General features: G+C 45.8%; 1 protein-coding gene across 1 annotated transcript in view; it reads right to left on the bottom strand.

The window, feature by feature from the left end:
• Positions 1 to 733: 733 nt before the first annotated feature.
• Positions 734 to 14816, bottom strand: part of HHLA1 (HHLA1 neighbor of OC90) — a 41010-nt gene continuing 26927 nt past the window's right edge. Inside the window, exons 16-18 of the mRNA XM_083450585.1 lie at positions 4533 to 4683; positions 3955 to 4037; positions 734 to 1119 (exon numbers count right to left, since the gene is read on the bottom strand). Of these exons, the coding sequence (XP_083306711.1) occupies positions 1076 to 1119; positions 3955 to 4037; positions 4533 to 4683 (278 nt within the window). The 3' untranslated portion in view covers positions 734 to 1075. The remainder of the gene's footprint in view (positions 1120 to 3954; positions 4038 to 4532; positions 4684 to 14816) is intronic.

Genomic DNA, 14816 nt, shown 5'->3' with positions numbered 1-14816 from the left:
GCTAGCACCACCTAGAGGTACAGTGGTGTGTCTGCTAATGCCATACTTAGGATGTAGAAGATCAAGCCTATCCATTCTTAAGGAAATCAGCCCTGAGTGCTCACTGGAAGGACAGATCCTGAAGCTGAGGCTCCAAGACTTTGGCCACCTCATGAGAAGAGAAGACTCCCTGGAAAAGACCCTGATGTTGGGAAAGATGGAGGGCACAAGGAGAAGGGGACGACAGAGGACGAGATGGTTGGACAGTGTTCTCGAAGCTACCAGCATGAGTTTGAACAAACTGCAGGAGGCAGTGGAAGACAGGAGTGCCTGGCATGCTCTGGTCCATGGGGTCATGAAGAATTGGACACGACTAAACAACTAAACAACGGCAACAAGAAGTTTTATCTGCAATTGCCCATTCACACCGCAAGTCACATTTAAATCTCATAGTCCCCGAGAGGGTCATAACTCAGTGGCAGAGCATGGAATGGTTCCAGATTCAATCACTGGTATCTCCAGGCAGGTCTGAGGAAATCTCCTGTCTGAAACCCTCGAGAGCTCACTGGACTAATGGTCTACTCATTGTTAAAGCAGGTTCTTCGTACACTGCACATGATATGAAACAGCAATAGGTTTCATATCAATTCAGTTAAATATATGCCATTTCATAATAAAAAAAAAGTTCTCCAAGATTTTATCACAATCTAATTCTTGCACATATTTTTATTCAGAGCTGGTTTACCACAGTTAACAACCCTCAACATGCACCCGCAACAATACTAATGATTACACTTTATGAAGTACAATGTACAAAAAAAAAAAATCATTTAAGTTTAGTTTCATGCTTGAGTTCCACCTCCTATTATTACAGTTCATTTAATCAGTGCTTGGAATGGAAAATATTCTAACCTACTACAGGGAAAAACTCATTCTTCTCTCCTCCACCTCTTCTTCTTCTTCTTCTTCTTCTTCTTCTTCTTCTTCTTCTTCTTCTTCTTCTTCATACCTGGCAGTAATTTCTTGCACTGGATAATGGGATGAAGTCTAGGTGTTTGTGTGAGACTTCTTCTTAGCAATGACTCCTCTTCGGGCTTTAAATAGCTTTGCAAATGCTTGCAAGGCATTTTTGCTTTAAAGCTGAAAAAGCAAAAGGGGAAAGAGGAAACTCTTAACAATCTTAGAATCATAGAAATGTACAGTTGGCAGGAACCCAAAGGTTCATCTGGTTCAGATGCTGGATTCACAGCTGAAGAATCCCTTACAGATGGTGATCCAACCTCTGCTTAAAAACCTCCAAGGAAGAAGACACCATCACCTGTTGTGGGAGTCTGTTCCACAGTTGAACAGCTCCTACTGTTAGAAAGTGTGGGATGTGAAACACAAGAGCAGTCAAGGACAACATTCCTAGAGTGAACATGTTTACACATGGGGAGGAATGTTTGTCCAGCCAGCAGGTAAACTTCCTGTTTCCTTCTGGGCTGGGACAGACTTCCTCTGCATGTGACCAGAGGTGGGCGTGGCCTCACCTGTGCAGGTAACAAATGCATAGGACTGGCCGCCATCTCTCTCTCTATGACTACTTTTGTCGAAGAAGCAACATCTGCTTAGCCAAAGATGCTCTCTTGGCCTCCAGCCTCCAGCCAAGAGAGGACAAAGGGACTGTCTCCTTATGAGATAGTTTCCAGGTGTATGTAACTTTTCTAACTAAGTCTGCCTTCTGGGATCCAATTGTGAACACAATGTGAGTAAACTCCTTTTATACTTTTATAGAAGACTGTGTCGTGTCTTATTTTTTATGAGGGAATAAGGGGGAAATACCAGAACAGTTATTATAGAGGCTTTAGCGAGCCTGAGCAAACACATCCGTTGTGAGTTTAAAAAGGGGAATGCTACTCTGCTAAATTGTGAACTTGTTTACACAAGTTGGAAAGGCCATAATCAAACAATATATCCTCTCCTGCATCCCTGAACATTCCCACAGAAAGTTCTTCCTAATGTTTAGTCGGAATCTCCTTTCTTGTGACTTGAATCCATTGCTTTGAGTCCTACTCTCTGGAGCAGCAGAAAGCCAGCTTGTTCCATCTTCCATGTGACAGCCCTTCAGATAATGGAAGATGGATCTCGTATCACCTCTCAGTCTTCTTGTGTTTGCATATATGTAATATATACCAATGATTCACACTCCCAAAATTGTGGCTTCAATGGCAGCCTTAAAAAAAAATCCTCTGCTTCCACCCACTACCCTCCTTTGGTTCTACCTCCTGAGTGCCTTGAGCATGTGCAAAGTGCAATATTCCATATGGCAGGGGTCTACTGCTCATAAGCAATCACTTAGGAAGGTGAGGAGCTAAATGAGCTTGTCTGTGCTTCCTCTTTGTGCACCACCCATGCACCCTTCCTTCCTTCCATCCTTCCACCCAGAGGTTAGCTGGGCAGGAGGAAGAGAAGCTTGGGAACTGGAAGATGGGAAAGGCCATAGCTCTGTGATACAGCATCTGCTTTGCAGGCAGAACGCCCCAGGTTCAGTTCCCAGCATCCCCAGGAAGGTCTGCAAGAAAGCCCTCCATGAAACCCTGAAGAACCACAACCAGTATACAATGCTGAGCTAGATTGTCTGACTCAGTGCAAGGCAGCTTCATATGTCCCTGTGAGCAATAGTCCCCTGCTTCAAGGATGGAGTGGTGAACTGTCAAGGCTGCAGATAAAGTTACCTAAGTAAAGTCAACTGGGAGCAAGCCACTCTGAAAACATTCTGTGCAAAAGCACAAAGTATTGTATTGTATAATTGTTGTTATCCATTTCTGAATAGCCTTTCAAATCAGTCTCAAGGCTATTTACGAACATACCGTAACAACAATTAAAAGCAATTTTAAAACAATACCCCAAAAGGGACAGATATAGGTTTTTTTAAACAATACAAAATGAAGTGGCTGGGGAAACCCAGCCAGATGGGCAAGGTATAAATAATAAAATTATTATTATTACTACACCAAGATGGAAAAACCTGTCAAAATAAAAAATTGTCTTCAGTAGTTTCTAGAAAGTACAGGCAGTGAATGCCTGTATGATCTCAACAGAGCTGCTGTTCCATAAAACAGGCCAAGTCAAAGTGGAAGTCCTGTTTTGAGTTGCTGTGGAGCAGCCTTCTGATGTTTTAGGGACTTCAAGAAGTGAAGTATAAACCCTACTGGGTCTATGATGGTTTCTTAAGTAACCTGGTGCTGTATGTTAATATCAGAACACTGAACTTGACCTGGTAGCAGGTTGGCAGCCAGTGTAGCTCCCACAGACAAGGTGTTATTTGCTGGTGGTAGTTGGTGGCACAGGTAGGCTAACGAGCATGTTCTACACTAGCTGCAGTCTCTGGACCAACTTCAAGGGTAGTCTCACTTAGTGCACATTGCAGTAATCCAGACTTGGGGTTACTAGTGCATGGACAGCTGTGGTCAAGCTATCCTGTCCTGTAATCACAGAAGGGTAGTGGGAAAGGAGATAGATTTTGTCCAAGGGAAAGGGAGGCAAGCCTAGGCAATTCAAGTTTTGGGTGCCTGCAAGCTCTCCTGCAATCTTATGAAAAAGGAGGAAATCTGGGTTCAATTTACAGCTGGGAAAAGAGCTGAACACCAGGTCTACTTGTTTGTTGAAAACTAATGTCTGCTGCGTAGTCTAAGGTCTACCCATGGCTACTAGCCAGTAGACCCATTAGGATGGACCTGGATTAAGTTAGTCTCCCTGATGTCCCACTGAAGGTCATTGTGGAAAAAGTAGTCATGGCTAACCATATCCTGTTGACTTCAGTGGGTACTAAATGCAATAAATTTAGTCTTAATATTTTCCATTGTCCATTTCAAGGTTAGGCCCCAGCACAGCTGAAGGCCACATCCCCAACATCCTACGAGCCAGATGAAAATTTGTCCCATTATATTTGAGAAAGAAAACATTATGAAACACCATTGAGGAACATCTACTTACTCCTTGAATGGGCAGCCCTCTTGACTTTTTCACAGATGTACGTTGCATTTTTCAAGAACCAGGAATAGTTTTCAATACAGTACCTAAAATATTTAACCAGAATCACAAGATCAATACAATATTGATTGGAATAAGATCTGATCATCTAGTCATTCCACAATCACACAGAACCACCATACAAACTCATGGCAGGGTCAAAAGAACAAAGGCAGCAGCAACTACAGCATTGGAGATGCACTCCATGACTTTTCAGTCATAAAACGTGAGTTTGGTATTTCCAGTCAAGGAGTGGCAAGACATGAATCTTGGGGCAATCCAGTACTTGGAAAAACCTGGACTGTATCATCTTTTATAGCTAATCTTGGCTATGGGACAATACAGCCCAAGCTTAGAGCTCTTGAGGAAGGGGGCAGAGGGACCTCTATATCTAACAGAATCCAGCATTCTGTGTGTTGAAAACTCTTTGCTATAATTGTATAGGTCTGAACTTCCTCATGCAAACTCAATGTTCTCAATTATCCTTCTCAGTCCCCCATATTTAGGATAAAAACAAAAGTCAGACCGGTTCTACCTTTTACCTCATAGCTTCATCTCTTGAGTAGCTTCTGTCCCTTGCACAGAGGCACTGCTGGAAAAATTTGCACAGCTCCATCACACAAGGGTTTATCTTCTGAGCCGTGATGTACGGTGTGGTCATGGAGGTGCCTTTCTTCATTGCCTGCGGACATCCTACAAGGGAGAAGATAATCTCCAAGTAGACTTTGACAGAGGGACGCGGGTGGCGCTGTGGGTTAAAGCCTCAGCACCTAGGACTTGCCGATCGAAAGGTCGGCGGTTCGAATCCCCACGGCGGGGTGCGCTCCCGCTGTTCGGTTCCAGAGCCTGCCAACCTAGCAGTTTGAAAGCACCCTCGGGTGCAAGTAGATAAATAGGTACCGCTTACCAGCGGGAAGGTAAACGGCGTTCCATGTGCTGCGCTGGCTCGCCAGATGCAGCTTGTCACGCTGGCCACGTGACCCAGAAGTGTCCGCGGACAGCGCTGGCTCCCGGCCTTTAGACTGAGATGAGCGCACAACCCTAGAGTCTGGCAAGACTGGCCCGTACGGGCAGGGGTACCTTTACCTTTACCATATGTTTGACATGTCAGAGGCACAGGAATAAGGCACTTGCTAAACTCCTGAATAGGGCAGCCAAAAGGATCAAGGCGCTCGGGTAATTCTCTACAGTGGGAAAGTTGCAATGTTTGGGGCTTTTTAGGTTAGAAAAAAAGATGAGTAAGACTGTGGGGCATGGGAAAGGTGTATAAAATTAGGAAAGGTTTGATGGCAGATGAAGTTGATGGACTACATGGAATTGGCGGAAATGACTGGCAGAATCCGAGACCAGGGAGAAGAGTCGGCGGAAGAAGAATGGAAAAAGTTTAAAGACTATTTACAGAAATACTGTAAAATTAATGAATGTTAGAAAAATGTTGGAATGAAGTTATATGGCTTTAGTAGAAATGTTATAAGGAACTAAGTATAAATAGGTTATTAGAGCATTAAAGGGAAAAATAAGGTTAGAAAGAGTTAAGATAATTACAGGATAGAAAACAGAGAAAGATGGAAAGGAATTGCTGAAACAATTAATAGAAGTGGAATACAAAAAGGGAGGTGTGAGGAGGTCGTGGAAATAAGTGAAAGAAAGACAAAATATTGAAATTGGATTGTGTTTTAAATGGGTTTTGTTTTGTTGGTTGTATGCTAGTGTTTTGTAGTGTTGTTTTTTTTGTATTGTATTTTTGTATGTTTTTTTCTTTTTTGGTTTTTTGTAATTTGTGTTCAATTTGTTGGAAAACTAATAAATATTATTATTTAAAAAAAAATTAGGAAAGGTTTGGAGAAACTGGATCAGGAGAGTTTCCCTCCCGCTCCCACCCTGTGAGAACCTGGAATCATCCAATGAAGTCAAAAGGTGGGACAACTCTTCACACAGCTCATAGTGGAAATTTGCTCCCACTAGAGGTGATGATGGTCCCACTAGAGGTGATGGAGACCTTCCCACAAGGATTACGCAAATGCATGCAGGAGAAGACTATCAGTGGCTACCAGCTCTGATGGCTATCTGCAGTCTCCACTGTCAGAGATGGTATGATTCTGAATACCAATAAACCTAGGGAGAGAGCTATTGCACTCATGTCTGCTTTCTGTAGGGATCTGGCTGGCCACAGTGGGGACAGAATGTTGAACTAGGCGTAGAGTCATCAACAAAGCTCTTTTGGCCCTCCAATGATTTTCTTTGCTCCCGCCACCTATGTTTAAAAAAGCAGGGGGTGGAGGAGGCCAGGTGCAGAGCCAAGTGTAGCATAGCTTCAGTGGTCAGCCTCTTCTCCTCATTTTCATGCCACTACATCATCCTGGCAGTGGTGGGGTCAGAGGATTCTGATGAAAATGGAAAAAGAAGCCAGAATTGCTGAAGTTCGCACATCCACCTGAGATTTAGAGCAGAAATCAGCCAAGCATTATCAATATAGTGGAAACTTGGTTTTTGAACATAATCCATTCCAGAAGACCATTCGACTTATGGAACATTCAAAAACCGAGGATCAATGGGCGGTTGGTGAGAGCCTGTGTGGTTTAGTGGTTAAGAGCGGTGGACTCGTAATCTGGAGAACCGGGTTCGCGTCTCCGCTCCTCCACGTGCAGCTGCTGGGTGACCTTCTCTGAAGTCTCTCAGCCCCACTCACCTCACAGAGTGTTTGTTGTGGGGGAGGAAGGGAAAGGAGAATGTTAGCCGCTTTGAGACTCCTTTGGGTAGTGATAAAGCAGGATATCAAATCCAAACTCTTCAAAAAAAAATATCAATGGGTGGTTGGCAAAATCCATTGAAAAAATGGAAAAACATGCAGCAGAAGCCATTCAACTTCCAAGGAGCATTCAAAAACAGAAGCAATTACTTCCGGGTTTTTGGTGTTCAGGTTCCAAATCGTTCGTCAACGGAGACATTCAAGAACCGAGGTTCCACTATATTCATTCACGACGTTGTTGCTGTTTTTAAGCCTACAGATGAAACTTAATTATTTTTTTAAACAGTGTTTTGACATTTCTTTACATTGTGTAAAGCTTCCTTTACGTGTGTAATCTACGCAACTTACATTAAATAATGGAATATGAGACAAATGGTATAGTATTTTGCAGAAACCAAACTGCAGCAAAATGGAAACAGTGCTGACTGTGAATACAAGTGGAACAGAAATCGCTGCCTTTTTGCATTTCTAGCTGATGCTGCCTGTTTATCTCAGTCCAAAGGGGATCACTTACCAGTGGTTCATGATTTTCAGGGGGCACAAGCGAGTCCTGCTAACCAATGCAGAAAAATAGCCATACTTAATATACTTGTGTTTGTCTAAAGCCTGGTGCAGCCAATCCTATAGGGACGCTTGTGGTTATTGGAGCTGCCTTGGCCAGGCATTTGAAATCAGGGCTCAGCTGTACATCATTTTTGCAAGCTCTCTTAGCCGTAATCTCTTTGGACAAGGTAATTGAATCTCTCCCCACCCGCCCAATGCCTTGCATTCCTTATGGCTTTGGTTGTGTTATACGATAGGAGAGGTTATGGAGGTTACCCTTAGAGTAATGAAGCTCTGTTGACATACACCTCAGTTGTCGGAGCCCATCGTGAATTTAATAAAAAGTGGCATTCGTTGATGGCAGAGAAATAAAGCTGCTGTCGTCTTCAAAGAGATAGGCACAAAACTACCTTAAGAACTGGGTGAGCTAGCAAGCAAAATGGAATCCTGTCTTTTTTAAGTCACCCTGGCCTCTAACCTACTCATTTTCCTGCCCAGAGTTACCCCCACCAGCCCCAAGCTCAGCCCCAAAGTACAGCATGTGGTCTTGCAGCGGTCATTATCTCGTTTCCAAACTTACCTCCCAGGTTTGTCGCAAAGATCTAATGAGAGACAGGGTGAACTGAACTTCTTGGAGCAGAAATGGGATGGTGGGTGGTGGAATGGCGATCCAAAAGGCTAGATAACCCAGTAGCAGAGATTAGTGCTGCTGCCTTGATCCCATGATTGAGGGGACCTGAGGCCATGTGACAACAGCACAGCCTGCAGCCATGCCAGGAACCATGCCTTCAGAACCGTTTCTCCAATTTTATGGAACTCCCTTCCATCATCAGCAGCATCATTTTATTTGTATATCGCCTTTCCATAGTTAAAACAGTGTTCAAGGCGGCTTACAACATGACAAGATTTACATAATTACCAACATAACAAAAGTCATAAACAATAAATAAAGGTAAAGGTAAAGGGACCCCTGACCGTTAGGTCCAGTCACAGACGACTCTGGGGTTGCGCCGCTCATCTCGCTTTATTGGCCGAGGGAGCCAGCGTACATAGTGGTGGTGGTCCATAGTGTCTTCAAACTATACCTTGGGATCCTAGAGGCCATTCTCTATAGTCCCAGTCTCTATCTACATAGGACAAAAATGACTGGTTCAATTGTATTATAATATGAATGAATCAAAAGAATATGATGGATGCAATCTCATTATTGCCTTCTGTAAAATGATTCCTTTGGGATGATGGCTTGGGAGGTGAGGCTTTCATAGAATCATAGAGTTGGAAGAGACCACAAGGGCCATCGAGTCCAACCCCCTGCCAAGCAGGAAACACCATCAGAGCACTCCTGACATATGGTTGTCAAGCCTCTGCTTAAAGACCTCCAAAGAAGGAGACTCCACCACACTCCTTGGCAGCAAATTCCACTGTCAAACAGCTCTTACTGTCAGGAAGTTCTTCCTAATGTTTAGGTGGAATCTTCTTTCTTGTAGTTTGGATCCATTGCTCTGTGTCCGCTTCTCTGGAGCAGCAGAAAACAACCTTTCTCCCTCCTCCATGTGACATCCTTTTATATATTTGAACATGGCTATCATATCACCCCTTAACCTCCTCTTCTCCAGGCTAAACATGCCCAGCTCCCTCAGCCGTTCCTCATAAGGCATCGTTTCCAGGCCTTTGACCATTTTGGTTGCCCTCCTCTGGACACGTTCCAGTTTGTCAGTGTCCTTCTTGAACTGTGGTGCCCAGAACTGGACACAGTACTCCAGGTGAGGTCTGACCAGAATACAGTGGCACTATTACCTCCCTTGATCTAGATGCTATACTCCTATTGGTGCAGCCCAGAATTGCATTGGCTTTTTTAGCTGCCGCGTCACACTGTTGGCTCATGTCAACAGTCTTGAGCAGTGATCTGAAGCCCAGAGAGCATTTTCATTTATTTACTCAAGAGTGTTAGCTTTCTTTGAAAACTTTAGAAGCATCTCCATTGGCAAAGGGAGGAGACTTGCAGCTTCATCACATGGCAGGTACCAACTCTGTCCCACCATCTCATTATGTCCCTGTAGAGAAACCAGAGATAATGGATCATTTTTCATTTTAAGGTGAAGAGGATGTTCTTCAAAGCTGAGAATGTTCACATACACATTTACCTTCTTCCAGGGACAGCAGCCTCATTCTTCTCAGAAGTATCCACCCCTCTGTCACCTGCCTGAAAGAAATAGTTATGTCCCAGTGAACAAAATATATGCTTTAAGTGGACGAAAGCCAAAAGGAGCAAGGGAAAAGTAGAGAAGACAATGGATTACCTTGCTATCAATTCCAGACATGAAGGAGAAAGTCTTTTCAATCCATGCTTTCGTTTCCCAGAAGACTTAAGACCGACATTCTGCTTAGAATAGAAGTTGCAAAGATGGCATGTTGACAGCCTGCAAAGGTAACTCACTCTGGATTCCTGTTATCCCATTGTTTGCTGCGGTGGTATGTATTTTTGTGTTTCTATATTGTAAGCCACCCTGCGACCCTTGGATGAAGGACAATATAGAAATACAGTCGTACCTCAAGTTACGTTACCTTCGGGTAATGTCATTGTGAGTTGCGAACATGGCAAACCAGGAAGTGTATACCTCCTGGTTTCGCTTTGTGCATGCGCAGAAGTGCTCTATCACGCCGTGCATGTGTGCAGAAGCGGTGCCTCTGGATACGGACCCCTAGAACGAATTGAGTTTGTATCCAGAGGGTCCATCGTATAGTATAGAAGGACAGTATAGTAAATCAAATTTACATGTTCCTGTCAGTAGCCATTTTGCTTTGGGCAGCCTGTGGTGGGCTGCTTTTGCTGTCCTCACTTCAAAATGATAAGGAGTGGCTCCACATCAGCAAGTGTGCCATGAAGCATAAAAAGCAGCTTTATACCAGGGTAGGGACCATGCTTCAGTCCAAGGCCCACCTTCCTTTGTGGAGAACCTTCCAGAAACCACACGCCTGTGGTGGGCAAGGCCAAAGGCCAAAGTGTGTGGAGCAATGGGTGCCACTCTTACTTTTATTCAATGGGCATAAAAGAGTGCCAGGCAAAAGTACTTGCACAGAACAAGGCAAATGTACTTGAGGTGGGCACAGAACAGGGTCGGTGAAAGTTGTGCCCCGAGGAGAGAATTTTAGAGGCCCAAGGTCTACATTTGGCCCACCCTCACACACCTTCCAGCTGCCACGAAAACACTGGGATCATCACAAAAACCCTTACGCTGTCCTGGCTTTCCACCTTTCCACACAGAGTTCCGAATGCCCCAGGGACCTTCCCTTCTGCACAGTGTTTCAATGTGTTACTAGAAGGCTAGATCTGTATGTCAGAAGGACACACATTTCTCCCTTCTCACCGCTCACTCAATATGGCGCCACTTCCTGTTCTTGTGAAAACAAGATCTGGGGCACACGAACACGCCTAAGAAAGTTGGTCACTGTTTTCCTCAGTTGGTCAGTTTCCCATAAAGAAAGTGGTGTGTACGGGAGCAAAGGGGCAGGGCCTGTCCATGAGGCTGGTGCCATGGCTCCAAGGGTTCGCAGGCGCTGAAGAGCAGCCATGGCACTTGCTTGACTCTGGGGCACACGAACACGCCTAAGAAAGTTGGTCACTGTTTTCCTCAGTTGGTCAGTTTCCCATAAAGAAAGTGGTGTGTACGGGAGCAAAGGGGCAGGGCCTGTCCATAAGGCTAGTGCCATGGCTCCAAGGGTTCGCAGGCGCTGAAGAGCTTGCTTGACTCTGGCTTGTTTCGTTCAGCAGCTGGGTCTGCGTTCCTGCCACAGCCTCTGAGGAAGAGGTGTGCAGGGGGACAGCGACACTGATGTCGAATGTGTCTCTATTTTCATCTGAGGAATGTTGGAGGCCATGCCCTTGCTTTATACCAAGGCAAAGAAAACACAGCTCCATCCATCTAGCCCAGTAGTTTGTTCTCTGACTGATAATGACTCAGGGGTAGCCAAGATGACCGCAATTCCCATCATACCTGACCATTGGCCATGCTGGCTGGGCCTGACAGGAGCTGGAGTCCAACAATATCCAGAGGGCACCAAAATTGGCTACCCCTGCTCCAGGGTGTCAAGCAGGAAGGTGTTTGCCCAGTCCTGCTACATGGAGGTCCTTATGAATGGAGATGCCTGGGATTGAACCTGGAACCTTCTACATGCCAATCATGCCACCAAGCTACAATTTGATGAAGTGACCTGTACCTTTGGTTTTGTTGGGTTTTTTCACCAGCCGTCTATTCTGCTGAAAAGCAGACTGCAGAGAAACACGAGAGAAGCAAACCTGGCGATACGCTTGAGCCATTTGCTTCTTTCCGCTCATGCCCCCAAACCCCCGCAGTCCAAGAAACGGGTCTCATGCTACAGTTCAACTACCCACGGGCTCAGTACTCAAATAATAATGTAATTGCATTTCTAACATTCAATCATCATTTAAATATATATATATGCGGGCACAACCAAGCCAAATCCAGCATTCTGAAGATCCGCATATCCCAGTGGAAAGTTCAAAACACATGCTTCCTTTCTCCCCATTCAACTCCATGAGGTTGCCGTTGCAATCCTATACCCAACCTTACTGGCACTTTGAGGGGCTTCCACACAGCAGTTTTTTGTGGGCGCACTGCTAGTCGATCCTGCAGATATTTTGTGTGTGTGCAGCATTCAGAAGACGTCGTCCTCGCCAAAAATGGTGCCCCATATAATTGCCTTATTTAATCTGGGTTTACTGTTTCCACAGCATGCAACTCACAGAGGAGGTACCCCAGTCTTCATTCATTGATATAGGTGTCAACAGCCTACGGACCACCCTGCAGGACTCTGCTGGGCTATTACTCAATGTCAGGGAACTGCCATCGCAGCTGGAGGCGGAGAGAAGGCTCCAGAGGGATGCCGGAGAGGGTCCCAGTAGGGAGAGAGGCAGCCCATCCGCTGGGGAAGGAAATCAGCGTAACACCAGTGGAGAAGGGGGGCAGATGGGGGAATCGGAGAGGTGGCTCCAGGACTCCTCGCCGGAGACCAGCGGAGAGAGTACCGGTACTCTGCTGCCCACACCCACCTTGCGCAGAAGACTTCCATGCAGAGAGAGTAGGAAGAGACTGGGCATCAAACAGCTTTTATGCTGGAAGAGGTTCAAGAAACGCTCACTGACGGATTCTGCCAGTGACCGAGGCAGCCACGAAACTTGAGGCTGTCCAGACAGAAAGGGTTCAACCAGGTAACCTAGCCAGGAGTGGCGGCAACTTACGCACAAGCAACCCCTAGAACCATTACACTCAAGGAGAGATTAAGACTAAGAATAAGAATTTTAAATGATGTTGATGATGATGATGATTGGACCCATTTGAGTGGACATTTTAAGATTGCTCTGTTTATAAAGGTAAAGGGACCCCTGACCATTAGGTCCAGTTGTGATCGACTCTGAGGTTGCGGCGCTCATCTCGTTTTACTGGCTGAGGGAGCCGGCGTACAGCTTCTGGGTCATGTGGCCAGCATGACTAAGCTGCTTCTGGGGAACCAGAGCAGCGCACAGAAACGCCGTTTACCTTTCCACTGGAGGGGTACTTATTTATCTACTTGCACTTTGATGTGCTTTTGAACTGCTAGGTGGGCAGGAGCTGGGACGGCGCTCTCCCTGTCGCGGGGATTCGAACCGCCGACCTTCTGATCGGCAAGCCCTAGGCTCTGTGGTTTAACCCACAGTGCCACCTGCGTCCAATAAATAAAAATAAATAAAACACATCTAAAGGTACACAACCAAGGAGGAGGGACCGAGCAACGGGAGCTCACCCCGTCATGGGGATTCGAACCACTGACCTTCTGATCGGCAAGTCTTAGCAATTTCGGTTGGGTAGCCTCTACATGGGATACATCAGCCTCACCGCTTGAATTTCTGCTTGCTCTGCAGGCATTAATGTCAAAGGAGGGTGCCCAGGGTGGAGGATGTGTGTAGAGACAGCTCTTCAGAGATGGATCAAGTTAAAGTTCACTCAGTGGCTTGAAACAGAATCTCCCTCCTTAAGGATTTGGGCTTGTGCACAACACTGCATCCCATTGTGACGAGAAGATGGCCCAGAGGGAAGATCCAGCCAAAGGGGACACATCTGGGATACCTTCTCCAGGGAATGTGAGCTTCAGTGTTCAGCTGATGCAAGAATGCAGTTGGAGAAGCTCCTCTCCTTTTTCAAGCAAGGGAACACAGCCCATGGATTTAATTGAGGCAAGATTCTCCAGATGCCTTTGCTTATCAGCTTCCCCTGTCTTTCCTGGACAGATCTTGCTGGATACAGAGCAATAGTGGCTTGCCGCCAGTCACTACACATGATGGTGGTGGGTGGCGGCAGAGGCAAAAGGGGGTGGAAAAAATGTAAATTTTACCTGTGTGCAGTGAACTAGTTTCTCCGCACCCCCACCTCTACCTTCCAACCATGCAAGCAATCACCAGCAAGGGGTGTGTAGGGTTCTCCTGGAATTCCCGGACATGTCCTCTTTTGGGAGTCCTACATGCCCACCCGGGGGGAATTTTTACATCTCAAAGCAAATCTCCTGGATTTTGGGTTATTTTTTGTGCACAGGCAGCTCTGGGTCTGGCTATTTTTTTTAAAAAAAAATATTATTTATACCCCACCCATCTGGCTGGGCTTCCCCAGCTACTCTTGGTGGCCTCCAACAAAATATTAAAATACATCAAGCATTAAAAGCTTCCCTAAACAGGGCTGCCTTCAGATGTCTTCTAAAAGTCTGGTAGTTGTTGTTCTCTTTGACAACTGGTGGGAGGGCGTTCCACGGGGCAGGTGCCACTACCGAGAAGGCCCTGCCTGGTTCCCTCTAACTTGGCTTCCTGCAGTGTGGGAATTGCCAGAGGGCGCTCAGCGCTGGACCTCAGTGTCTGGGCAGAACGATCAGGGTGGAGATGCTCCTTCAGATATACTGGACCGACTGGCTATCATGTGATTGCCCCCAAAAAAGCTCAACAACTTTTTGTGTCTGGATTTTTACCTCTTGAAATATGGAACCCTAGGTGTTTGGCCTGCAGAGAGTGCCAGGGGCCAGGAAGAGGGACCTGGAGGTCCGTATTCAGCTCCAGGCCAGAAATTCCTGACTCCTGCCCTGCACATTCATCTTAATCCACACAGAGAGCCTAAGTGCTGCTAATGTGTTGTATGGAAGATGCCCACACAAGTATAGCTTGTCTGCCACAGGCTCTGTACAGGGGTACATGAATGCATGCATGCCAGGGGTGCAGCCAAAATGCCCTTTGGTGCCCCCCTCCAAAATTGGTGAGCTTTGGGGTCCTTATTTTTAAGCTTGCAAGCTGAATGCATAGCTTTGTTGTTGTTGTTGTTGTTGTTGTTGTTGTTGTTGTTGTTGCTGTTAAAGACCCTCTCATCCACCTGAAGGGGGAAGGAATGGGTTTTCTGTGCAGTCAGTCAGTCTGAAACGGGACCCCAAATCCTCATTTTTCCTCCTCCAAGAGAGCATTTCTAAAATGCATTAACTTGAGCTCTTGAGTCAATGTATA

Source organism: Podarcis tiliguerta, assembly GCF_965153285.1.
Source record: "Podarcis tiliguerta genome assembly, chromosome: 7".
NCBI classification, from domain to species: domain Eukaryota; kingdom Metazoa; phylum Chordata; class Lepidosauria; order Squamata; family Lacertidae; genus Podarcis; species Podarcis tiliguerta.
This window is presented reverse-complemented; position numbering and strand designations above follow the sequence as displayed.